Source organism: Ranitomeya variabilis, chromosome 8, assembly GCF_051348905.1.
Source record: "Ranitomeya variabilis isolate aRanVar5 chromosome 8, aRanVar5.hap1, whole genome shotgun sequence".
Taxonomy (NCBI): Eukaryota; Metazoa; Chordata; class Amphibia; order Anura; family Dendrobatidae; genus Ranitomeya; species Ranitomeya variabilis.
Genome location: NC_135239.1, coordinates 207,424,194 through 207,450,563, shown reverse-complemented (window position 1 = coordinate 207,450,563; position 26,370 = coordinate 207,424,194). Strand labels below are relative to the sequence as shown.

General features: G+C 46.1%; 1 protein-coding gene across 1 annotated transcript in view; it reads right to left on the bottom strand.

Moving 5' to 3' along the window:
- CHCHD6 (coiled-coil-helix-coiled-coil-helix domain containing 6) overlaps positions 1-24,127 on the bottom strand; it is a 209,529-nt gene extending 185,402 nt beyond the window's left edge. The window contains exons 1-4 of the mRNA XM_077276609.1: positions 23,988-24,127; positions 22,565-22,688; positions 22,419-22,485; positions 20,769-20,913 (exon numbers count right to left, since the gene is read on the bottom strand). Of these exons, the coding sequence (XP_077132724.1) occupies positions 20,769-20,913; positions 22,419-22,485; positions 22,565-22,688; positions 23,988-24,071 (420 nt within the window). The 5' untranslated portion in view covers positions 24,072-24,127. The remainder of the gene's footprint in view (positions 1-20,768; positions 20,914-22,418; positions 22,486-22,564; positions 22,689-23,987) is intronic.
- Positions 24,128-26,370: the final 2,243 nt, after the last annotated feature.

Below are 26,370 nucleotides of genomic sequence, written 5' to 3'. Positions count from 1 at the left end.
TACGACGGCACGATTCGTGACGTTCTAGCGATATCGTTACGATATCGTTGTGTCTGACACGCTACTGCGATCCGGATCCCCGCTGATAATCGTACGTCGTAGCAAATCGTTTGAAACTTTCTTTCGTCATCTAGTGTCCCGCTGTGGCGGCATGATTGCATCGTGTGACACAGGTTGTATACGATGTGCGCACAGTAACCAACGGCTTCTACATCGCAAATACGTCATGAAATTATCGCTCCAGCGCCGTGTATTGCAACGTGTGACCGCAGTCTACGACGCTGGAGCGATAATCATACGACGCTGCAACGTCACGAATCGTGCCATCGTAGCGATGAAAATGGCACTGTGTGACGGTACCCTTAGGACTAAATTTAAATCCCACTGAGGGGTAATCTTCACAGGTAGAGGTCTTGATCTACCGGCTGCTCTGATGAATCTAGAAATCCACCGATTCCCTGCCAAATCATAGTTGAATAAGGCTCCTAGAGCCGCTACATGGACTTTTAGGGTGCTTGTGGCCAGACCCAGCTCTAACCCTTTCTGCAGAAACTCAAGTATGGCTTTAAGAGGGACGCCCTCCCCATTTTGGCACCTGAAGATGAAAGGAATTTTTTCCATACTTTCCCGTATTGTTTGGTTGGAACGGGTTTCCTACTTTGTAGCAGTGTAGATACCAGCCCCGGAGAAAACCCCGTTTTCTAGTAACTCCCTTTCAAATGCCAAGCTGTCAAGTGCAAACGTGCCACCTGTGGATGATGAACTGGGCCTTGGGAGAGGAGGTTTGGGAGCTCCAGTAGTACCCATGGATCGGAGATGGACATCCTCATCATCCAGGAAAACCAAGGCCTCTTCGGCCAGAACGGGGCTATCAAGATTATGTGAGCCCCGTCCTCCCGAATCTTCCTCAGCACTGCCGGAATCAGAGCAATAGGGGGAAAGGCATATGCTAGTTGATGGTTCCAGGAGATCAGGAACGCATCTAGAGATACAGGGCTCCCCAATGGTGTTATTGAGCAAAAGGTGTCCACTTTTTTGTTTAGATGGTTTGCAAAACGGTCTATGTTTGGTGTGCCCCATCTTAATGAGATCTGAGTAAACACTGACTGATTCAGTTCCCATTCCCCCTGTTTCAAGCGAGAGCGACTTAGATAATCTGCCCTGTAGTTGTCCACCCCCTTTATGTGAAGGCCCGATAGGGATTGAAGGTTGGTTTCGGCTATGTGGAAGATTGATTTGGTTATCTCAATCAGACTCTGAGAACAGGTACCCCCCTGGTGATTTAGGTACGCTATCACCACTTTGTTGTCCGACATCACTGTGACATGGTGAGACCGAAGGGGACCCAGGAACTCTAATAGCGCAAACTTGACCGCCAGCAGTTCCTTCATATTGGAAGACACCTTTTTCAGATGAGGTGGCCAAGCCCCCTGGGCTAACAGGTCATTCAGGTGTGCTCCCCACCCGCTGGGACTCGCATCCGTTGTTACTATCCGTGAGACTGGGGTTACCCATGGGATTCCTTGAGAAAGATTGTCTAGCGATGTCCACCAACTCAGTGACCGAATTGTGTTTGGAGACAAGTTGAGCCGGCTTTCTAAATTTCCTTTTAGAGAGACTTCTGACAAGATTTGCCATTGAAGCTCCCTTGAGTGTAACTGAGCCCATTGGACTGCAGGGATGCAGGCCGTCATGGATCCCAGGAGGGACATAGCTTGGCGGAGGGTTATGTAGGGGGTGTCTCGCCTTTTGGATACTAGACTTATGATGTTTTGAATTTTTCCCTCTGGAAGACGGCATTCTTGTTTTATAGAGTCCAGAGTAAGGCCCAGGTACTCCTGGATTTGGCATGGTAACAACCTGGATTTTTTTAAGTACACTAACCAGCCCAGATTTTCTAGTGAATGTCGGATTGTCTTCAGCTGTTCCTTGCAATGTTGCGGAGAGGAACCGATTATGAAAAAGTCGTCGAGGTATGGCACTATCAGGGTATCTTGCTCCCTCAGGTGAGCCATTACCTCTGCAACTAATTTTGTGAAGACCTGTGGCGCTATAGCTAGCCCGAAGGGAAGGGCTAAAAACTGAAAATGGCACAACACCCCCCCGATGTAGACTGCTATTCTGAGGAATTTTCGGTGATCTTTGTGGATAGGGACGTGATAGTAGGCGTCCTTTAGATCCAGGACTACCATGAAACACAGTGGGAACAACATTTTTATCGAGGTCTTTATTGTTTCCATTTTGAAAGACTGAATCTCCATAAATTTGTTTAGATTCCTCAGATTTATAATCGTCCTGAAAGAACCGTCCGGTTTCTTTCTCAAGAACAGAGGAGAGTAATATCCTTGCCCTTTTTCTTTTAGGGGAACTTCCATAAGAACCCCTTTGCTTACTAGTCCCATGACTTCTTTTTCCAACGCTAGCTGTTCTTCCTCCGAAGACCTTAGCGATGTTGTCATAAAGAAGGGGCGAGGGGATTTTTGGAACCTCAGCTTCAGTCCCGATTTTATAATACTCAAAACCCAAGGACTGCTGGTAATTTTCCCCCAGGCCGAGAGGAAGAGGGACAACCTTCCCCCCCACCTGGGGCAAGCATTCATTGGGCAGGCTTTTTGTTGTCGTTGGGGTTTCTATTGAATATGAACCCCTTGTTTTTATTTCGCTTATCTTCCCATTTATCTTGATTTTTTCCCGGTTTCCTTCGGAAGAACCTCTTGCTCCGAAAGGGCCTCTTGTACGAAGGAAAACTCAGGGAGAGAAAAGATTTCTTTTTATCACCAGCTTTCTCTAATATATCATCTAGAGTGGGCCCGAATAGGAACTCTACTTCACAGGGGATGGTACACAATCTAGACTTTGTCTGGAGATCTCCCGGCCATCATTTAAGCCAAAGGGCTCGTCTAGCGGCATTAAAAAAACCCGCCGCCCTTGAGGATAATTTGATTGAATCGGCTGAAGCGTCCGCTAAGAAGGCAGCAGCTCCACGCATAACTGGTAAACTATTTAAAATTGAGTCACGAGATGATTTATTTTTGAGCTGGCTTTCTAATTGGTCTAACCATATCATCAGGGAGCGGGATGTACATGCAGCCGCGACCGCCGGTTTAAGGCCTCCACCAGCTGCCTCCCATGAACCTCTGAGGAAGGCATCTGCCTTCTTGTCCATTGGGTCTTTTAAGACCCCCATGTCCTCGAATGGGAGGGCATATTTTTTGGATGCCTTAGCGATGGCAACATCTAACTTAGGCGCTTTATCCCAGAAGGAGCAAGATTGGTCATCGAATGGGTATTTCCTTTTTGGTGTAAGTAGTGCCTTTCTTACGGGTTTCTTCCACTCTTTCTTAATTAAAGCCTGGATTTTTTCATTAAGGGGGAAGGCCCTTCTCTTTTTTTGGTCGAGCCCCGCGAACATTATGTCCTGAACAGATCTTTTGGGGTGAGAGTCTGTCAACCACATGTATGCAGTCCTTGACCAGCTGGTCGAGGGTGCATACTGCTGTGCGAGATGTGAGCACATTGTGCATTTGGAAACCCAGATACTGGATCTAAATGTGCAGCTGGCAACACTGAGATCCATAGACAATATGGAGAGGAGTCTTCTGCTCACAGAGCAGACGCTCAATGGGATAGATGAGGAGGGGGATGGTAGGATGGAGCTGCAGGACAGTGTGGCAGTTAGCTGGGTGACAGATAGAAGGCGGGGTAGAGGGAAGAGTGCCAGGGAGGCTAGTCCTGATCTGGCACACCCCAATAAGTTTGCTAAGTTGGCAGATGAGGGGGGTGCCAGTACAGGGGTAGCACTGCTGCAGCCAGGCATGTCCTCTGAAAGCCGGAGGAGTGACTGCTCCAGTAAGGAGGGAAAAAGGAGAGCAGGGCATGCCAGACAGGTGCTGGTAGTGGGGGACTCAATTATTAGGGGAACAGATAGGGCAATCTGTCACAAAGACAGGGATCGTCGGACGGTGTGCTGCCTACCTGGCGCTCGAGTCCGACATATCGCTGATCGGGTGGACAGATTACTGGGAGGGGCTGGTGAGGACCCAGCGGTCATGGTGCACATTGGCACAAATGACAAAGTTAGAGGTAGGTGGAAGGTCCTTAAAGATGATTTCAGGGAATTAGGCTGCAAGCTGAAAGCAAGGACCTCCAACGTGGTATTTTCCGAAATACTGCCTGTACCACGTGCCACGCCAGAGAGGCAACGGGAGATTAGGGAGGTTAATAAGTGGCTCAAGAATTGGTGTAGGAAGGAGGGGTTTGGGTTCCTGCAGAACTGGGCCGACTTCTCAGTTGGCTACAGGCTCTACGCTAGGGACGGGCTGCACCTCAATGGGGAAGGTGCAGCTGTGCTGGGGGAGAAAATGGTTAGAAGGTTGGAGGAGTGTTTAAACTAGGGATTGGGGGGGAGGGTATTCATTTTATAGGAGGGGAAGATAGTGCAGATAGAGACCTGGGCACAAATAAGGAAGTTGGGGGTGGCGGTGGCATGGGGGGTGGGGTTAGAACAGTTAGTAATTTAAGAAAGAATAGAGGTACAGAGAGTAACATCAAGTGCATGTATACTAATGCCAGAAGCCTCGCCAACAACATGGACGAATTAGAACTAATGATGTTGGAGCATAATTATGACATGGTGGGGATATCTGAGACGTGGCTGGATGAGAGCCATGACTGGGCTGTTAACTTGCAGGGCTATAGCCTTTTCAGAAATGACCGTACAGATAAGCGAGGGGGTGGGGTGTGTCTGTATGTAAAATCGACCTTAAAACCCATCCTGCGTGATAATATAGGTGAATCTAATGAAAATGTAGAGTCTCTGTGGGTGGAGATAAGGGGAGGGGGAAAAAATAATAAATTACTGATAGGGGTTTGTTATAAATCTCCAAAACTAATGGAAGCAATGGAGAATATCCTCGTAAAGCAAATAGATGAAGCTGCGACTCAAGGAGAAGTCATTATTATGGGGGACTTCAACTACCCTGAAATAGATTGGGGAACAGAAACCTGCAGTTCCAGCAAAGGTAATCGGTTTTTGACAACTATGAGAGACAATTACCTTTCACAACTGGTTCAGGACCCAACAAGGAGGGGGGCACTGCTAGACCTAATATTAACCAACAGGCCAGACCGCATATCAAATATAAGGGTTGGGGGTCACTTGGGGGATAGTGATCACAAAATAATAAGTTTTCATGTAACCTTTAATAAGATGGGTAGTAGGGGGGTGACAAGGACACTAAACTTCAGGAGGGCAAATTTCCAACGGATGAGAGAGGATCTTGGTGCAATTAACTGGGACGATATCCTGAGACACAAAAATACACAAAGAAAATGGGAGACATTTATTAGCATCCTGGATAGGACCTGTGCACAGTATATACCGTATGGGAATAAACATACTAGAAATAGGAGGAAACCAATATGGCTAAATAGAGCTGTAAGGGGCGCAATAAGGGACAAAAAGAAAGCATTTAGAGAATTAAAGGAAGTAGGTAGTGAGGAGGCATTAAATAAATACAGAAAATTAAATACATTCTGTAAAAAGCAAATCAAGGCAGCAAAGATTGAGACAGAGAGACTCATTGCCAGAGAGAGTAAAAATAATCCCAAAATATTCTTTAACTATATAAATAGTAAGAAACTAAAAAATGGCAGTGTTGGCCCCCTTAAAAATAGTCTGGGTGAAATGGTGGATGAGGATGAGGAAAAAGCCAATATGCTAAATGACTTTTTTTCATCAATATTTACAAAAGAAAATCCCATGGCAGCCAATATGACTAGTGATAATAATTCCCCATTAAATGTCACCTGCTTAACCCAGCAGGAAGTACAGCGGTGTCTAAAAATAACTAAAATTGACAAATCTCCGGGCCCGGATGGGATACACCCCCGAGTACTGCAGGAACTAAGTACAGTCATTGATAGACCATTATTTTTAATCTTTAAAGAGTCCATAATAACAGGGTCTGTACCACAGGACTGGCGTATAGCAAATGTGGTGCCAATATTCAAAAAGGGGACAAAAACTGAACTCGGAAATTATAGGCCAGTAAGTTTAACCTCTACTGTGGGTAAAATCCTGGAGGGCATTCTAAGGGGTGCTATACTGGAGTATCTGAAGAGGAATAACCTCATGACCCAGTATCAGCACGGGTTTACTAGGGACCGTTCATGTCAGACTAATTTGATCAGCTTCTATGAAGAGGTAAGTTCCGGACTGGACCAAGGGAACCCAGTGGACGTAGTATATATGGACTTTTCCAAAGCTTTTGATACGGTGCCACACAAAAGGTTGTTATATAAAATGAGAGTAATGGGGATAGGGGAAAATATGTGTAAGTGGGTTGAGAGCTGGCTCAGGGATAGGAAACAAAGGGTGGTTATTAATGGAGCACACTCGGACTGGGTCACGGTTAGCAGTGGGGTACCACAGGGGTCAGTATTGGGCCCTCTTCTTTTTAACATATTTATTAATGACCTTGTAGGGGGCATTCAGAGTAGAATTTCAATATTTGCAGATGACACTAAACTCTGCAGGGTAATCAATACAGGGGAGGACAATTTTATATTACAGGATGATTTATGTAAACTAGAAGCTTGGGCTGATAAATGGCAAATGAGCTTTAATGGGGATAAATGTAAGGTCATGCACTTGGGTAGAAGTAATAAGATGTATAACTATGTGCTTAATTCTAAAACTCTGGGCAAAACCGTCAATGAAAAAGACCTGGGTGTATGGGTGGATGACAAACTCATATTCAGTGGCCAGTGTCAGGCAGCTGCTACAAAGGCAAATAAAATAATGGGATGTATTAAAAGAGGCATAGATGCTCATGAGGAGAACATAATTTTACCTCTATACAAGTCACTAGTTCGACCACACTTAGAATACTGTGCACAGTTCTGGTCTCCGGTGTATAAGAAAGACATAGCTGAACTGGAGCGGGTGCAGAGAAGAGCGACCAAGGTTATTAGAGGACTGAGGGGTCTGCAATACCAAGATAGGTTATTACACTTGGGGCTATTTAGTTTGGAAAAACGAAGACTAAGGGGTGATCTTATGTTAATGTATAAATATATGAGGGGACAGTACAAAGACCTTTCTGATGCTCTTTTTAATCATAGACCTGAGACAGGGACAAGGGGGCATCCTCTACGTCTGGAGGAAAGAAGGTTTAAGCATAATAACAGATGCGGATTCTTTACTGTAAGAGCAGTGAGACTATGGAACTCTCTGCCGTATGATGTTGTAATGAGTGATTCATTAATTAAATTTAAGAGGGGACTGGATACCTTTCTGGAAAAGTATAATGTTACAGGGTATATATATTAGATTCCTTGATAAGGCGTTGATCCAGGGAACTAGTCTGATTGCCGTATGTGGAGTCGGGAAGGAATTTTTTTCCCCATGGTGGAGTTACTCTTTGCCACATGGGGTTTTTTTTGCCTTCCCCTGGATCAACATGTTAGGGCATGTTAGGTTAGGCTATGGGTTGAACTAGATGGACTTACAGTCTTCCTTCAACCTTAATAACTATGTAACTATGTAACCCCATAGTGCTCCTGACAGCCTTAACCAGACTGTCTGTTTCTTCTAAGGGAAAGCAACTACGCCCTCCAGAGGAGGACGAGGATGATGATGAGGACGAGGAGGAAGAAGAAGTGGAGGTGTCTGAATCCATATCTTCCCCTGAATCACCGGACTCAGGAGACGGAGATCTGTGCTTGGCCTTCCTCCGCTTTTTCCCCCCTTTAAGGGATTTAAAGGTCTCTTCTACCTGGACTTTGATCAGGTTTTTAAAGGTCCTCTGCGAACCCGGGGAGGCCCTCTGACACTGTCTGTTGGATACAAACACTGCAAAGCCTCTTTTCCCACGAAGATGGAAGATCTTCTCTACACAGAGCACAAATCTTATGCTTAGACTTGCCTGTGCTTTTCTTCCCCTATAGTAAGGAAACACAAAGATAGGCCCTCACTATCACTAACTTTCACGTAGGTCACTTACCACCTTCTGGACCCATAAATACCAGTTGGGGGGTGATCCATGTTGGTTCTCGGTCTATCCTTAGAGCCGGACGTTGTGCTGGACTCCTTGCTGCGCAGTGATCCAGAACGCCCTTTACCGGTATCTTGGTGCCCCTTCTGGGGACGTTGCTTCTGCTGCTGCTGCTGTGGCGGCGGTGGAGATGCCCTGGACAGGGGAGATGCCTGTTCTACGTCGCTCATGACTGGTGAGCGCTGGCCGGTCTCCATAGGAAGCGTCTGCCCCCAGGTGTGTCTTCACTAAATAGCGGTGGAAGGCGCCATTTTTTTTTTTTTTATATATATCCCGCGCATGCGCAGCTGCGGCGCGATCGCACAGAACCTTGCGCCTGCGCAGACTGCCGCATGCAGCGAGCCCCCCGGCACACGAGCGCGGCCACACAGCCACGCCAAGTCCCGCGCCTGCGCGGCCCACCTAATCCTGAGCGCGCACGCCGAACGAGAATCCCGGCGCGCGCGGTGCCGCAGCCAGCCGCACGTGCGCAGAGACTCCTGCTGTTAAAATCCCGGGGAATCTCGCGCGTGCGCAGCGGACTCAAAGATGGCGCCGCACATCACCGTATGCCTTCTTGCTGGATTCCCGGAACCCCCGGAAACTACAGCCCGCAGCCTTACGCAGGAGGAGCAAGATGTTGGCTCCTATCCACAGAGGGACCCCCCTTGGATAATGCTGCTGCCGGTGAGTCTTACCTAGAGAGGTGGCCTGGTCCAGCCACCTCTCTCCGCGCACCCTAAAGGCCTACTAGCCCCAGCGGTGGCGCTTCGGGTCACCACACCAGCCGAGGCAGGGGGGCCCCCGCTGCCTGAATCGAGCTGATTGGCCCCGGCATCCCACGACGAATCTTCTTCTTAACGACACCACGGAGGTGAATCTGTAGGTCTCCCATCAAGGACAGGAAACCAACTGATGCAGGTGAGAGGTACCGCCTTTTTATCTGTAGGTTTCCTGTCCTTGGTGGGCGGATCCCCTCTCTCCGTGGTGCCGTCATGGGCGTCAGAGAAATTACTGTTGCCACTTTAATACTTTGATAGTGATGTATAATGTATAATTGTATTACATGATGTTTTTTTCTGTAAAGCTGTCAATTGCATTGTAGGAGAAACCAATGAATTTTGGGTAAGAAGGTGGTGAAACAGTCATTTTGTAAGAAGCAGTCTAGCAGAACAGTTGTGTAAAACTTTCTCCTGCATTATGTTTCTAAAACTCTATTATCCGGGATAAAGTATATCTGGTGAGGGCATGCTTTCTGTTCTGTGGTATTGTGCATTCAGAACTGTTGATAAATCAGACGGTGATTGTTACTAGGTTGTTTTCACATGTACAAGCTCCATCTTGCTGTGTGCGGTCACTGTTAATTGTAAATGTCATAGTTAGGTGACATTCTAAGCTCAATACTTATACCTGTTATTTGCATCCTTGTAGTTTTACCTCATCCATACATTGCGATTCTATACGTCCATCTGATGACCAATAAACAAATTAGACTCCAGAGAACGGTCTTGCTTCTTTTGGAAGACAGAGAAGTTTTCTGCCCTATGTCAGATTGCAGACGGTGAGAACGGGAAGAAGACAAAACAGTGAGGACTAAAAAATGTTCTCAGAGCTGAAATTATCCTTTAAAGCTGTTGTTAATCCGAGCCTATAGGGTAAGGCACTGAAAGTAGCAGGTCAGATAGATGCTTTTCCATAGAAGATTGGAGTAAGTAGCCCACATTCATGTAACAATGGCTTCCCATCATGCATTGCAACCCTCGGCATTTGAAGCATATCCGCACTCTACGCACCCTCATGCTTCTTGTAATCTCCGCAACAATTGCATCGATCGTAAATCCCTGAAGTTTGACTTATTCATTAAATAAATATATATTTTTTTTTTTACGTTATCATTTTCATTGAATTTTATTTATTTTCAACAGTAAATGTAAGAAAGCATTTATCCGTTTTGGGATTAAACTCCTAGCGATAACCACCCAGCGCTGGCCCACAATCCTATTAGCTCCTCCACAAATCCCGCACGAGGCCTCGTCTCCCAGAATTAATTTCATTGTTCTATTAGGTAGATACATTTCCGGATAAGATCCATCTTCAAAAGGGAAAGCACTGTCAGCTCAACCAGCTGGAAATACATTACCGAGCCCGATTTCAAAGGGCCTAATCCTGCGTGTGTGCGTCTCCGAACCTCCCTGATTAGACTCGCTCGCAGCTTCTTTTTAATCACGACGCACTTCAAGAGTGCGGTTACCGTCCGCAGCGCCGGTGCCGACAGGAAAGCAATTACCGCAATTAAAAAGACTGGATTTCAAGCGACTCAACGTTTGCGGGAATTACTTCCAAAAATTTACAGCCACATCAAAACACGGACTGCGGCGGCGGCTGCCAGCGCTTGATGATGAAAGGAGGGTTCGGGTTTTTTTTTCTTTTTTTTTCCAGAAAGTATGATTGGGCAACCAGCAGCGAATATTACAGAATCCCAGAAATATAAGTTCGAGTCGTCCTCTGTTGTCAGGTTGTTAAAAAGTTATATCTGATTGTGAGAAAGCCAATATGGCGGCCGCTATAGCCCCCCAGGGATTGTCCTACCGCACAAAGTCAGGTCTAATATCACCATCAGGTGTGGTGGTGTCGAGTCCATCAATGAGGAGCTACTCATTACAAGGTGGGCAACACATGGGGGTCCTGAGCAAGACCACTACCCTCTAGGATTCCCTTATGTCCTGGCCGCTCACGTGTGACACGGAGAGATGGGCTGGAAAGGAGTTTTATGATTTTGGAAACAAAAAGGGTGAAATACTGTAAAAACTGATTTATCAGTACATATTAAAGGGGTGTATATATATATATATATATATACAGAGAGAGAGAAAGAGGTAGATAGATAAAACCATTAAAGAGCTTTCAGAGAGGTTAATAGATATAGATGATAGATAGAGATAATTAATAGATAAATAGATGACATAGATAATAGATAGATGATAGATAGATAATAGATATATGTAGATAGATAATAGATATAATAGATATAGATAATTAATAGATATAAATAGATGATAACGGTAATTAGTCTTACCGATGACTGTATTTCCAGGAATCCATCCTGACAGCACCATGGAGGACGTCCTTCTTATCCATAGTGGGACAGGAAACCACGAGAGTTTAAAAGGACCCTCCCCTTTCCACCCTTCAGTGATCTTCAAAAGTAACACATCTGGATGGATGCAAACAGAAAATTTATTTCGAACATAACAAGTTTAATACAAATGTTACTCCACATAAGTATATCACATATTTACATTAGGGAGGGATCTATCCGTGCTGTCAGGATGGATTCCTGGAAATACAATTATCGGTAAGACTAATTACCGTTTTCCAGGTCACCACCTGACAGCACCATGGAGAAGTACCAAAGGAAACTTCCTGTTTTTAGGGTGGGACTACCGCTTGAAGCACCTTCCTGCCAAAAGCTAATTGAGAAGAGACTACGTCTAATTTGTAGTGTTTTGAAAAGGTGCTAATATTAGACCAAGATGTTGCTCTGCAAATCTGATCTACCGAGGCCCCCCCTTTCTCTGCCCAAGATGCGGACATAGCCCTAGACGAGTGAGCTTTAAGGCCCTCTGGGGGATTCTTTCCCTTTGCCTGATAGGCTACGCTAATAGCGGATCGAATCCATCTGGCTATGGTGGACTTTGATGCTTTCTTCCCTTTATTAGGACCCCCGTAAAGGATGAAGAGATTACTATCTTGCCTCCAGGCCCTAGTCATGTCCAAGTATTTAAGTACCGTTTCCCTGACGTCTAGGTTATGGAAGAAAGACTCTTTCTGGTTCCTAGGAAACTGGCAAAAAGATGGAAGTACAACTTCTTGGTTTATATTTGAAACTGAAGCAACTTTGGGAAGAAACCCTGGGTCAAGTCTTAAGACCAGCCTATCATCGAATATTTGTAGATAAGGGTTCTGGATGGACAGGGCCTAAAGTTCCCCTAATCTTTTGGCCAATGTGATGGCTACCAAAAAAACAGTTTTAAGGGAAAGATTAGCAATGTTTATATCTTCCTTTATATCAAAGGGCTTCTTACACAATTCATTAAGAACTAGGTTAAGGTCCCAAGGTGGGACAATCTTCCTGATTAGGGGTCTTAACCTCATAATTGCTTTAGAGAACCGAGCGATCCAAGGATGGGCAGCAAGGGAAGTATCATAAAACACGCTGAGGGCTGATATCTGGACCTTTAAAGTACTTGGTTTAAGCCCTTTCTTGAATCCCTGCTGTAAAGGTACCTTCACACGAAGCGACGCTGCAGCGATAGCGACAACGATGTCGATCGCTGCAGCGTCGCTGTTTGGTCGCTGGAGAGCTGTCACACAGACCGCTCTCCAGCGATCAACTATGCCGAGGTCCCCTGGTAACCAGGGTAAACATCGGGTAACTAAGCGCAGGGCCGCGCTTAGTAACCCGATGTTTACCCTGGTTACCAGCGTAAAATCTAAAAAAAACAAACAGCACATACTTACATTCACGTCCCCCTGCGTCCACTTCCTGACTGACTGAGCGCCGTACAGTGAGAGCAGAGCGGTGACGTCACCGCTGTGCTGCTTTCACTTTCACTTTGCGGCGCTGAGTCAGAGGAGGAAGCAGACTGCAGGGGACGCAATGTGAGCATGTGCTGTTTGTTTTTTTTACATTTTACGCTAGTAACCAGGGTAAACATCGGGTAACTAAGCGCGGCCCTGCGCTTAGTAACCCGATGTTTACCCTGGTTACCAGTGTAAAATATCGCTGGTATCGTTGCTTTTGCTTTCAAACACAACGATACACAGCGATCGGACGACCAAATAAAGTTCTGGACTTTATTCAGCGACCAGCGACAGCACAGCAGGATCCTGATCGCTGCTGCGTGTCAAACGAAACGATATCGCTAGCGAGGACGCTGCAACGTCACGGATTGCTAGCGATATCGTTATAATGTCGTTTCGTGTGAAGGTACCTTAAGAAATCAAGAATTTTAGGTATGTTAGGGCAATCAACATCGATTGTTGTGTCTCCACAAAAGCTGCAGTATTTTTTCCAGATCTTAAGATATATCGTTGAAGTCACTGGTTTCCTACTTGCTTGTAGGATAGAAATGACTCCTTCTGATAAGCCTCTTGCTCTTAGGATCTGACACTCAGGATCCACACGGCTAACTGCAGATTCTCTGGGTTCTGATGAAGGACCGGACCCTGAGAAAGTAAGTCCCTCAATTCTGGAAGATGGTAAGGATTGTCCACTGCAAGCTTCCTTAGGAGAGGGAACCAGCTTCTTCCAGGCCAGAAGGGAACCACCAAGATCACTCAAGCTCTGTCCTCGCATATCTTCCTGAGGACCCTCGGCACTAAAGCCAGAGGGGGAAAGGCATATAGCAGACTGAGAGAGGGCATCTACCCCTGCCGGGTTCTCCTGAGGGTTCAGAGAGTAAAATGCTGTTACTTTTGCATTTCTTCTGGTTGCAAATAGGTCCACCATCGGAGTTGCCCAGCGTCGACACAGGATATCGAAAATCTTGCTGCTCAGTTCCCACTCTGTGGGTGATAATTTTTCTCTGCTCAGGAAGTCCGCAATCTGGTTTCTTGAGCCTTCTAAGTGAACCGCCGAAATTGAAAGTACCGATCTTTCTGCCCAGGTGAAAATCTGATCTGCCAGATGTTGTAGCTTCGGATGCCTTGGACCTCCCTGACGACAAAGAAAAGCCACCGTCGTCATGTTGTCCGATAGGATCTTTAGGTGTTTGTTCTTTAACAAGACCCGGGCTGAACACAAAACCTTCCAAACCGCATGCAGCTCTCTGTGGTTTGAGGAATTGCTGCTGTCTTCCAGATTCCATTGTCCCTGGTAGTATCTTCCGAGCACCTGGCCACCCCAACCCTGCTGACTTGCGTCCGTTGTTACCGTGACTGCTGAAGTCTGGATCCAAGGGACACCCACCTGGAGGTTTTCTGACACCGTCCACCATCGTAGGGATTGTCTGACCCGATGAGACAGGAAAAACTCCTTGTCCAACGAAGACTGTCTTCTGTCCCATGATGTTAGAACCGCTCTTTGTAACTGACGGGAATGGAATTGACTCCAGCTGACGAATGGGATACAGGCTGTCATGATGCCTAGGATCTTCATTGCATCTCTTATTGTCACTCGATTTCTTGCGAACTGTTGAACCTTCTTTATCAGGTCGGACCTCCTTCCGTCCGGAAGAAACGATTTTCTGATTTTCGAATCCAGTATTACACCTAAGAACTGTCTTCTTGATCTTGGAGTTAAGGTACCGTCACACTAGGCGATATCGCCAGCGATCCGTGACGTTGCAGCGACCTGGATAGCGATATCGCTGTATTTGACACGCAGCAGCGATCTGGATCCCGCTGTGAAATTGCTGGTCGCTGCTAGAAGGTCTGCACATTATTTGGTCGCTAGGTCGCCGTGTATCGCCGTGTTTGACAGCAAAAGCAAGGATACCAGCGATATTTTACACTGGTAACCAGGGTAAACATCGGGTTACTAAGCGCAGGGCCGCGCTTAGTAACCCGATGTTTACCCTGGTTACCAGCGTAAAAGTTAAAAAAACAAACAGCACATACTCACCAGCGCGTCCCCCAGCCTCTGCTTCCTGACACTGACTGAGCGCCGGCCCTAAACTGAAAGTGAAAGCACAGCGGTGACGTCACCGCTGTGCTGTAGGGCCGGAGCTCAGTCAGTGTCAGGAAGCAGAGGCTGGGGGACGCGCTGGTGAGTATGTGCTGTTTGTTTTTTTAACTTTTACGCTGGTAACCAGGGTAAACATCGGGTTACTAAGCGCGGCCCTGCGCTTAGCAACCCGATGCTTACCCTGGTTACCCGGGGACCTCGGCATCGTTGGTCGCTGGAGAGCGGTCTGTGTGACAGCTCTCCAGCGACCAAACAGCGACGCTGCAGCGATCGGCATCGCTGTCGCTATCGCTGCAGCGTCGCTTAATGTGACGGTACCTTTAGGTGTGATTTTTCCCAGTTCAACACCCATCCTAACTTCTGCAGTGTGGAGATCACCAACTGAGAATCGACCTTGAGTTGCCCCACAGAGTCTGCCACTAACAGGAAATCGTCCAGATAGGGTATTATCGTGATATCTCGTTTCCTGAGATAAGACACGATCTCTATGATGAGTTTTGTGAAAACTCTTGGAGCCGACGCCAATCCAAATGGAAGGCAACGAAACTGATAATGGAAGATTGACCCTTCCTTTTCTATTGCAAATCTCAGGTATCTCTGATGTGGAAATATTGGCACGTGGTAATATGCACTTTTTAAGTCCAAAGTGTACATTACCACGTCTTTTCCTAGAAGGGGAATTGTGGAGCGGATGGACTCCATCTTGAACCTTTTGTACTGTAGCCATCTGTTTAGAGGCTTGAGATTAATAATGGTTCGGGATTCTCCTGAAGGTTTCTTTATAGAAAAGAGACCCAAGTAGTGACCTGTTCCTATTTGGTGAGGAGGAACAGGAGATATCGCCTCCATCCGGAGGAGATCCTGTACGTCCGACCACATTGGAGAGGCTGAAGAGAGACGGGCGTTGGATACGAAATATCTTTCTGGGGGAAGGGAGTCGAATTCTATCCTGTACCCCTGAGATATAACCTGAAGGACCCACGGACTTGTGGTAATTTCCTTCCACTCCCCCAGGTAGTTCAGCAACCGTCCCCCTATCCTGGTGGCGTCATTTTCTTCGGAACTCTGACCTAGGGTTCGAGGGACCTGGATCTCTATTTCGGTTCCTATTTTCTCCCCCTTTCTGATAGCTCCATCTCCCTTGTTTACCCTTACCCCTATAGTCTGATCTTTGACCGTAATAGGGCCTACGAAAGGGCTGGAATTTTTTCTTTTTTTTCCTCTGGAAACCCCTTCTTTTCATCAGAAGCTTTTTCCAGAATGTCGTCTAATATAGGCCCAAAGACTCTGCCTCCTGAAAAGGGAATGGAACATAATTTGTTCTTTGAATGGACATCCCCTGACCAGCTCTTTAACCATATAGCCCTTCGGGCTGCATTTGACAATGACTGGCCTCTAGCTGTGAACCTGACAGATTCTGCACTAGCATCTGCCAGAAACCCCGTTGCTAGTTTTAGGAAAGGGATAGCATTTACAATAGACTCCCTAGAGGCTTTGGCCGACAACTGAGCCTTTAAATCGTCAACCCATAGATGCATTGCTCTCGCCACAGATGTTGCCGCTATATTTGTGCAGATCACTGCGGCCGAGCTCTCCCAAGCTCTCTTTAGGAGACCATCTGCCTTCCTGTCCATAGGCTCCTTCAAGTTCGAGGAGTCTTCAAATGGTATGGCAGTTCTCTTAGACACCTTCGCTAGTGGGATGTCGATTTTCGGTATATCTTCCCAATCTTTGACCTCTTCATTGTCAAAAGGAAGACGTAGCCTAAAGTCTCTCGGAATGGATATCCTCTTCTCTGCCTCTTCCCACTCTTCTAAAATCATTGAGCGAATATGGGAATTAACCGGGAAGACCTTTGATGTTTGTGAACGCAGCCCTCCGAACATCTCATCTTGGATAGACTGAGTGGTTGAAGGCTCCTCAATCTGCATAGTCTGTCTCACCGCACCCAGAAGCTCATCGATATCATTAGAGGAGAACAAGTACTTTTTCCCCTTATGAGGAGGATCTCTGCACACTTCCTCTTCCTCCATATCAGACTCGAAGGAACTGTCTTCAGATGACAGATCCGACTCCCTCTGCCTTTTCCTGGACCTGGGAGGATCCTGGAAATCAGACTGGATCGACTGGGGAGCAGATAAGTTAGATATCGAAGCCTGCACTTCTTCTCTAACCATGGCTCTCATGCTTGTTAGTAGGGAGGCCTGCTCCTCCCCTACAATACGAGCAGTGCAGGACTCACAGAGAGGCTTCTGCCATGAGACGGTAAGTTTTGTGGCACATATAGGGCACCTCTTAGTCCTGCCAGCCTTCCTATCTCCGGATGAGGGACGCCCCTAGAACAGATAAAAAAGACCGCTGATGGTACCTTCAATAGGGCTGTAGCCTCCGTGCTGACCGCAGCTACAGGGTTTGAATCCTCCATAATAACTCTGCCGCTGCCTACTGCGCACCGCACATACCTTTTTATCCGTTTGTCTTCTTGTCCCGGAACTCCTAACGCAGGAGCGAAGAGGATGACCGCCCCTGCCGCCGGCCGCGACCCGGAAGTGACGCGCCCAGCAGCGGTGAACCGAAAGTGAGTCGCCGCTCGGCGTTTCTGGCCGCTCCAGCGTTCCAAGATGCCTGCCACCATCGGATCCGCCTGCAAAGGGAGCGTCCTTGCAGGACGAATATGCAGGTACATCAGGGGGCTTCATCCCGGGTCGAGAGCCCCCCCAGGGGGAAGCGACCCTTCCACCAGGAGCAGCGCTGCACTGGTGCTGCTGAGGGACCCGATTACTTGGGTGTCAGCTATACAGAGGACACACAGTGGGAAGGAAGAGGCCGAGCCCCCCCGATCCACACTCTCTGCACGGGACAGGCGAATCTCTCGTCGTTCCCATCCATAGTGGGACAGGAAAAACACTGAAGGGTGGAAAGGGGAGGGTCCTTTTAAACTCTCGTGGTTTCCTGTCCCACTATGGATAAGAAGGACGTCCTCCATGGTGCTGTCAGGTGGTGACCTGGAAAGATAGATAATAGATAGATAATTAATAAATAGATGATAGATAATAGATGATAGATAGAAAATAGATATAGATAATTAATAGATATAAATAGATAGATGATAAATAGATATAGATAATTAATAGATAGATATAGATAATGAATAGATATATAGATAATTAATATATAGATGATAGATAATAGGTAAATGATAGATGATAGATAGATAATTCTACTCTCTCTCTACTTCTTCCTGGTCAGATGATGATGTGACCTTCCGCAGATCATCCAGGTAAATATTAATCATGTTAAAGAAATGGTAAGAAAGAAAAAAAAAAAAAATTCGCCTTCGTTTCTGTGTTCGTCCGTCCTCCCCGGCTGCTGCTGCTACAATACGGGTCACTGAGACAAGACAGGTGAGAAATATGTATTCGCACAGCCGGCGCCGCCATCCGGGCACCTGACGCTGTATAATTCCGGCTAGACGAGCGAGGGTAAGTGATAATTACATGAAGGGTAATAACATTTAAGAAAGGAATAAGATTATCTCTAGCAGCAGCAATTAATTTTTCAGATCAAGGTTGGAGGAGGAGGGGAGGCAATGACAGGCTGGAGATGAAGACGTCCTTTGTGGAAGCCGAGCTCCGGGTGTCCCCTTCCTGGCAGGTTGCTGGTGACATGACTAAGTGACGGCTTCGTCCTGGTAATGTCAGCATTTTTTTCTCAAATACAGAAAACGAAGGCAGAAAGTAGGAGGGGACATCGCCTGTGATCACTCAGTCACTTGTACGCTGCAGTACTTTTGTATCTGCATCTATGAGGTTAAACTTGGATGATCGGAGTTATCTCCGATCCCGGCATTCACAAGTAGGTGCCGGCTGTACGGCAGTCAGCACCAGCTTCTGGGCCTAGAAGACCCTACGACAGTCCAGGGAAATGGACTAGACTTCATCCTAGACCAGAAGTCACGTCAACAATCGGTGGTAGCCAGATGGGATCCATGATAACCGATTCTTACAATTTGGCTCTTCTTTTGATTAGCCTGAGACCAGCCTGAGACCATGTGTTCATTGCGCCAAGCTGGCTAATCAATAGAAATAGGCCCCAGGCGGATCTCAGGGGTCTCGTCCAGCGACCACAGATTACTGATTTGGCCGTTGGACTGGGTCCAGTAAATCAATTCACATCAACTCTTCAGCCCCCCTAAATTTATAGACTACCCCCTTTTAAGGGTTAAAAGTGACATTACCTACCCTGATCGACTCTCGATATTAAGGAGATGTAGGGAATCCAAATACATCAACCCCAGTGACTGCAGAGAGCGGCCCCCACAGCGGCGTGCTTGGTACTACATAGATCTCCAGCAAAAAAAAGGAAGGGGGTGTCATCAATGGGAACTACATCTCTAAGGGCATGCTGGGAGTTGTAGTTTCACAACAGCCAGCATGCTGCAGATGGAGGCATTTGGAGACGGTCAGCGCATAGTCCAGAAATATTCCAATTTTCACATAGAGAGCAGACAGAGAATAACTTACCCCAACCGAGCAGAGCCGACGCTGGAGTCAGCCCACCTCCACCCATGCAGATATTTATTACTGTAACACAGTGCTGGGGCCATCGGGGATTGATCATACCGTAATTCAGCTTGTCACCGCCCTGGCGTGTTTGTCTTTATAATAAATCCAAGGCACAGAGTAATGATGGAGAGACCCAATCAACAAGGGGACGCAGCACAGAGGCTGCATGTTAATATCTATCAGGGCCCGGAGGCTGCAGCAATTACAAATCTGAATAAAATGAAGCATTTACCAGAGAGGCGCTCGTCCCCACCGTCACTAAATCCTTTTATAATATTTATGTCTCCGGGAGCAGAGACTGACATTGGCCCCAAACCAGAAAGCAAAAAGAAGAAGGATTGTTTTTAAATAAGAACTGGGGATCCGTAATTGTGCTTTACAGCCAATTAAATGGAGGGGGGGGGGGGGTAGGAGGAGCCTTGGTACAGAAAAATAAGGTAGGAGGTCAATAAGAAGAGTAATGGTATTGTCAAGAATGAAGAAGAAAGGAAAGCAAATTCTCTTAAGTTCCAACACACACAAAATAAAAATAAATTTATAAAAAATAAAATAAAATGTAATTTTTATTATAACCAGCAGGTGTCCTCGTAATCACAGTAAAGTTCAGTGGTGACACCTTGTGGACAACAGAGGATACTACACAATCACACCTGCAATAAATGGAATAAAGGCCCCATACACACGACAGTAGTCGGCTAAGCGTGCCAATTTGTGCATGATCAGCTGGCTAACTAATGTGTATGGGGGCCTCCTAACTCTCTCCCAACAGATGATGTCAGCAGAGGCCACAAATGTTCGACAACAGGGGTCCCAGAGGTCGGCCCCCTGATTATACAGCGATGGCTTATCAGCTGAATATTTCATAAGGCTACTTTCACACTAGCGTTAACTGCAATACGTCGCAAATGCGTCGTTTTTGCGAAACGCCGCATCCAGCAAAAGTTTTTGCTGGATACGTTGTTTCGTCATAGAGTAACATTAGCGACGCATTTGCGACGCATTTGCGACGCATTTCCAAACGGTGAATGCGTTTGGCGGCGTTTGGGCGTATGGTAGCGGTCCGTCGGGAGAAAAAAACGTTACATGTAACGTTACATGTAACGTTTTTTGCTCCCGACGGTCCGCTTTTTCCGACCGCGCATGCGCAGTCGGAACTCCGCCCCCACCTCCCCGCACTTCCCCGCACATCACAATGGGGCAGCGGATGCGTGGGAAATATGCATCCGCTGCCCCCGTTGTGCGGCGGAGAACACACTAGCGTCGGGAACGTCGGCCCGACGCGCAGCGACGGGTTGTTCCCGACGCTAGTGTGAAAGTAGCCTAACTTTAGATGATGGGAGTTTCCATCTAACTAGGCATCAGCTGTGCACAGCGGCCCATTATCAGAGCTGCCCCTTATACGATGGGCAGGTGCGGCACATCTCCACCTACCTGTCAGTACCTCTGACCTGTATGCTGGGACACACAATTCTCACTCACCAGGTGTTCGGCCCTCCTGCGCTCCTGGTTTGTGTAGTTCTTCTCACGAAGGACGGCAGAGCTGTACTGCTCCTGAGCTGCCTCGCACTCTCTCTTGGCAATACGGGCCAGTTCCTCCTGGATGATGGCTTGTTCCTTCTCATATCTGCAAAGGACACAAAATTTAAGGATCGCTCCAAAATGTAGGATATCTTACGGTTTTTATGGTGGTTTGTTTTTGGGGTTGTGTGTTTTTAGTGTATCTAATAAATCTTCATTTTAGGGGATTTTAGGGGATTTTTCTTGACAGCCTTCATTAATAATCCTCGGATTGTATCTATGTTTGTAAACCTTTCTGAATACATTTTAAAAGGGTCTGGTCTCAAGTCTACACGTGAAAAAAAGTTGTCCATCTCGAGAAAATAGCTTATAATAATGTTCGCTTCGAAGAAAGAGACTAAAGGAGTTATCATCTACTGGACGGCCCTAATTAAAGCTCCACTCGAGAGGGTTTTTTTTTTATTGCAGCGCTGGAGTGGTGCTTCCAATTAGCGAACATGCTGGGATAAGGTGTTATCTGAGCATGCTCGGATGCTAACTGATTGACTTCGGTGTTCTCTAATAATATGTTCGAGACCCTGCGGCTGCATGTCTCGCGGCTGTTTAACAGCAGCAACACATGTAGGGATTGCCTAACAAACAAGACATCCCCTGCAGGTGTTATGGCTGTCGAATAGCCGCGAGACACGCAGTCGTGAGGTCTCGAACATATTATTCGATAACGCCAAAGACACTCGGTTAGCATCTGAGCATGCTCAGATAACAGCTTAGCCCAGCATGTTCGCTCATCACTACCTCTAATGTCTGATACTCACTACCTCCCTTCACTGTCTGTCAGCGCCACTCTCATTTGTGATCAGTGTTTGCTGGTGCAGAGGTCGCACCTCAATACAAGTCTATGAGAGTTTTTTGGGGGCTCCCATAGATTTCCAAATGAGGGCTGGTGACGTAGTGTCTGACATCTGGCCAGTTAGAAGCTGCAGTCACAAGATGGTGCCATGGAACCGGAGCTGCGGCGAAAAAAGGTGAAGGTAGCAACAAGTGAGTATAAGACAGGGGGCGGGGACCTTAGTTTAGTAACACCACTCCAACACTGGAGAGGTGCTTTAAATACTATAGGGCCCCATATAAAAAAAAAAACAACAACATACCTGTCTCCTGAACTGGCGCCACTCCTGCATTGTTATGTCAGTACTACATGACTTCCAGGAATCAAACATAGCAATAAGTTTCATCTTTTTCCCCTTTAAGTTCATTAAAATAACTGTTTTTTCCCCAAGTCAGACAACCCCTATAATTTTAGGAGTTGTGATCTGGCATCTGAATCTTTTAAGAGGTCAGGTCTGGGATGATGGGGGGTCTGAATTTTATCATCAATGATAAGTAATAATATTAGTAATAAATCTAAATGTAAATAGTTCTATGAAGTTTACAAAAGTTTAATGAGACAACATCTTCATTGATTCTGGTTAGCTTGGGTCGAAACCTGTTTGGGGACCTTTAATAAAACTAGTTGTTAAGAATGAAGGATACTGGAAATAAATCTTAATGCAGCTTTGGATGTGACTGGAGTAATAATAATTTCCTAGTTTGGGGTATACAGACACTGACCTCCTGTATAGCTCATCCTCGGCATACGTTGGCTGCCCGGCTCCTCCTGCGGACGATCGCTGAGAGCCTGGAATGACAGGTAACTCATTACTCCATGTATACAGACCCGACCCGTCCGCCAGGTACAGCACTTGGATATCTCCTACCTTTGCCTTCTGATTCCGGCTGGCCCCTGGGAGGTAACGTCTGATGTGACGGGTTGGTCCCCGATGTCCTATGTTGCTCCCCTCTCTGCAATTCTTTCATACGATTTATAATGTCGTCAGAAAGCTGAAGGATGAACAATTCGGAGAGGTTTAAGCTGCTTCTCAGTCTTTTCCCCCATTATCTACACTGCAGCTATGTACTAGAAACATTGAAGCTGACGCAAATGAGCTTTAGTAAAGATCTTGGAGAACTCGGATCTAAGGCAGACCCAGAGCTGGCGTCAAACCTGCACCCAATGTGCCATGCGGAGCCACTCTGTGCGTGGCACAGGTGGTGCCGGCTCCGCTGTTATTATACGCCTCCTGCAGTTACTATACGCCTCCGGCAGTTTAAGCCCTTAGACGCCACTGTAATTGCGACAGAGGAATGGAAACGGAAGAAAGGTGTCTGTTCTGATGCCAATGGCATTGTCCTGGCATCCGGGGGCTACAGAAAGCGTTTGTCTGCCGTGTCTGTACACCTGGCTGGGCTTTATAAAGCAAAATAGTAAAAACATTAAATTATGAAAAATAAATACCCCAAAATAATTTAAAAAAAAAAAAGAAGACTAAAATCTGTTAAAAAAAAAATAGAGAAAAAACATGCAAAAATAAAAGACTAAAATCTATATAAAAAAATGAAAAAGAATAAGCAGATATGAAATGACTAAAATCTATGTAAAAAAAAAAAAAAATCAATCACCAAAAAGTAAAATAAAAACAGACTAAAATCTGTGCCAAATAAGAAAAAAAATATCCAAAAATAAAATAAAAGCTAAACATGAAAAATATCCAAAAATAAAATAAAACTTGTGCAAAAAAAAAAAATAATGAAAAATAAATATCCAACAATAAAATCAAGACTAAACATGAACAGCCAAAAATAAAATGAAAAAAAAAAATAAAAAAAAAAAGATTAAAACTTGTACAAAAAAAAAAATTAATAAAATAAATAAAAAAAAAAAACTGTGCAAAAAAAAATTGTCCCTAACGCGATAACGGGGGATGAAGAGTGAACTCAGCGCCATAATCCAAGCAATAATATTAATGATGCGGCCTCTCGGGGCAGATTTTCGGGACTCTGTTTCCGTTCACTGACAGCAAACAGAAAACCTGCAAAAAAGTGATAAAAAGTGACAGCAGAGTTTTCTTTCCCGTATTCGGGGTCTTATGAGGGCGGTAATATTTGCGCCGGGGGGCGGTGCTAATTTTCTGCCACCTCCGAGGATTCTGTGGGGTTGGCAAAATTTTTCCCATCATGCAAAGCAACAATAGACGTCAATAGACGCAAACAGATCTATATACAGCCCATTCTATACACGACATAAATACACACACACGGTACCGGCACATTTGGGCTCAGGCTCCCCTCTCCTGCTCTCACCCTGACTCCTCGCAGCACCCGCAGCCGCTCCTCCTCATCCAGCCCGAATGACACCCGCCGGCCGCTGCTCTCGGTTCCCCCCATTACCGTCACCACAGTAACCACTGTACCCCAGACTGACAGAAATCCGCATGCGCAAAACGTTCGTCATTCATTGGATACGGTAAAAAGGCTCCAACCAATAGCAGGGAAGCATTGCCTATCCGCCAATCACAGTAGAGCAGGAAGAAGCACTGAACGCCGGGAGTTGTAGTCCTTCTCAGCTGTGGTTATTATTATTGTTGGGTGGTTATAGAGTCTCCTGACTGATCCTGACTTAATTTCTTGGGATATGAAACAATAAGGAGGGCAGGCTCCTAGGAAGAAAATCTAGGTGCCAGATATCGGTTTATATCTTGTAACTTGTTATTTAGGAGCCCTCTGATTTTTTTTTGATTTTTTTTAAGTGAATTGAATCAGAAACTGAATGCTAAAATTAAAAAATATATACTTTTGTGATATTTCTGTAGTTTGACCTGCTCCGGCCATTAATAAAGGCAGCAGCCGCCAGTGACATCCCCTTTAACCCCTTCACGCCGGCGTCGGCATTTTCTGTCTTTTTATTTTTTTCCCCCAGAGCCGTAACTTTTTATCAATATGGCCGTATGAGGCCTTTTTTTTTCCTAGGATGAGTTGTATTTTTGAAGGACACCATTGTTTTTGCCATATCGTGTACTGAAAAGCAGGAAAAAAATTTCAAGGGCAGTGAAATTGCAAAAAAAAAAAAAAGTGCAATTCCACAATTTATTTTTTTTTATTCACCATGTTCACTATATAGTAAAACTGACCGGACATTATGATTCCCCAGGTCAGTCCGAGTGCGCAGACACCAAACATGTATAGGTTATTTTTTATTTAAGTGGTGAAAAAAAAGTCAGAAATTTCCACATGAAAGGGTCAAATTGCTCCCATATACGACTCTAGAGGCACGGATGTGTAGGCGCTTGTCCCCCAATATTAATGACCCACATATGACTCTAGGGGCACGGATGTGTAGGTGCTTGTCCCCCAATATTAATGACCCACATATGACTCTAGGGGCACGGATGTGTAGGCGCTTGTCCCCCAATATTAATGACCCACATATGACTCTAGGGGCACGGATGTGTAGGTGCTTGTCCCCCAATATTAATGACCCACATATGACTCTAGGGGCACGGATGTGTAGGCGCTTGTCCCCCAATATTAATGACCCACATATGACTCTAGGGGCACGGATGTGTAGGTGCTTGTCCCCCAATATTAATGACCCACATATGACTCTAGGGGCACGGATGTGTAGGCGCTTGTCCCCCAATATTAATGACCCACATATGACTCTAGGGGCACGGATGTGTAGGCGCTTGTCCCCCAATATTAATGACCCACATATGACTCTAGCGGCACGGATGTGTAGGCTCTTGTCCCCCAATATTAATGACCCATATATGACTCTAGCGGTACGGATGTGTAGGCGCTTGTCCCCCAATATTAATGACCCATATATGACTCTAGCGGCACGGATGTGTAGGCTCTTGTCCCCCAATATTAATGACCCATATATGACTCTAGCGGCACGGATGTGTAGGCGCTTGTCCCCCAATATTAATGACCTATATACGACTCTAGGGGCACGGATGTGTAGGCGCTTGTCCCCCAATATTAATGACCCATATATGACTCTAGCGGCACGGATGTGTAGGCGCTTGTCCCCCAATATTAATGACCCATATACGACTCTAGTGGCAAGGATGTGTAGGCGCTTGTCCCCCAATATTAATGACCCATATACGACTCTAGTGGCACGGATGTGTAGGCGCTTGTCCCCCAATATTAATGACCCATATATGACTCTAGCGGTACGGATGTGTAGGCGCTTGTCCCCCAATATTAATGACCCATATATGACTCTAGCGGTACGGATGTGTAGGCGCTTGTCCCCCAATATTAATGACCCATATATGACTCTAGCGGTACAGATGTGTAGGCGCTTGTCCCCCAAAAATAATGACCCATATACGACTCTAGTGGCACGGATGTGTAGGCGCTTGTCCCCCAATATTAATGACCCATATATGACTCTAGCGGTACGGATGTGTAGGCGCTTGTCCCCCAATATTAATGACCCATATACGACTCTAGTGGTACGGATGTGTAGGCACTTGTCCCCCAATATTAATGACCCCTATACGACTCTAGTGGCACGGATGTGTAGGCGCTTGTACCCCAATATTAATGACCCACATATGACTCTAGCGGCACGGATGTGTAGGCACTTGTCCCCCAATATTAATGACCCATATATGACTCTAGCGGCACGGATGTGTAGGCGCTTGTCCCCCAATATTAATGACCCATATACGAC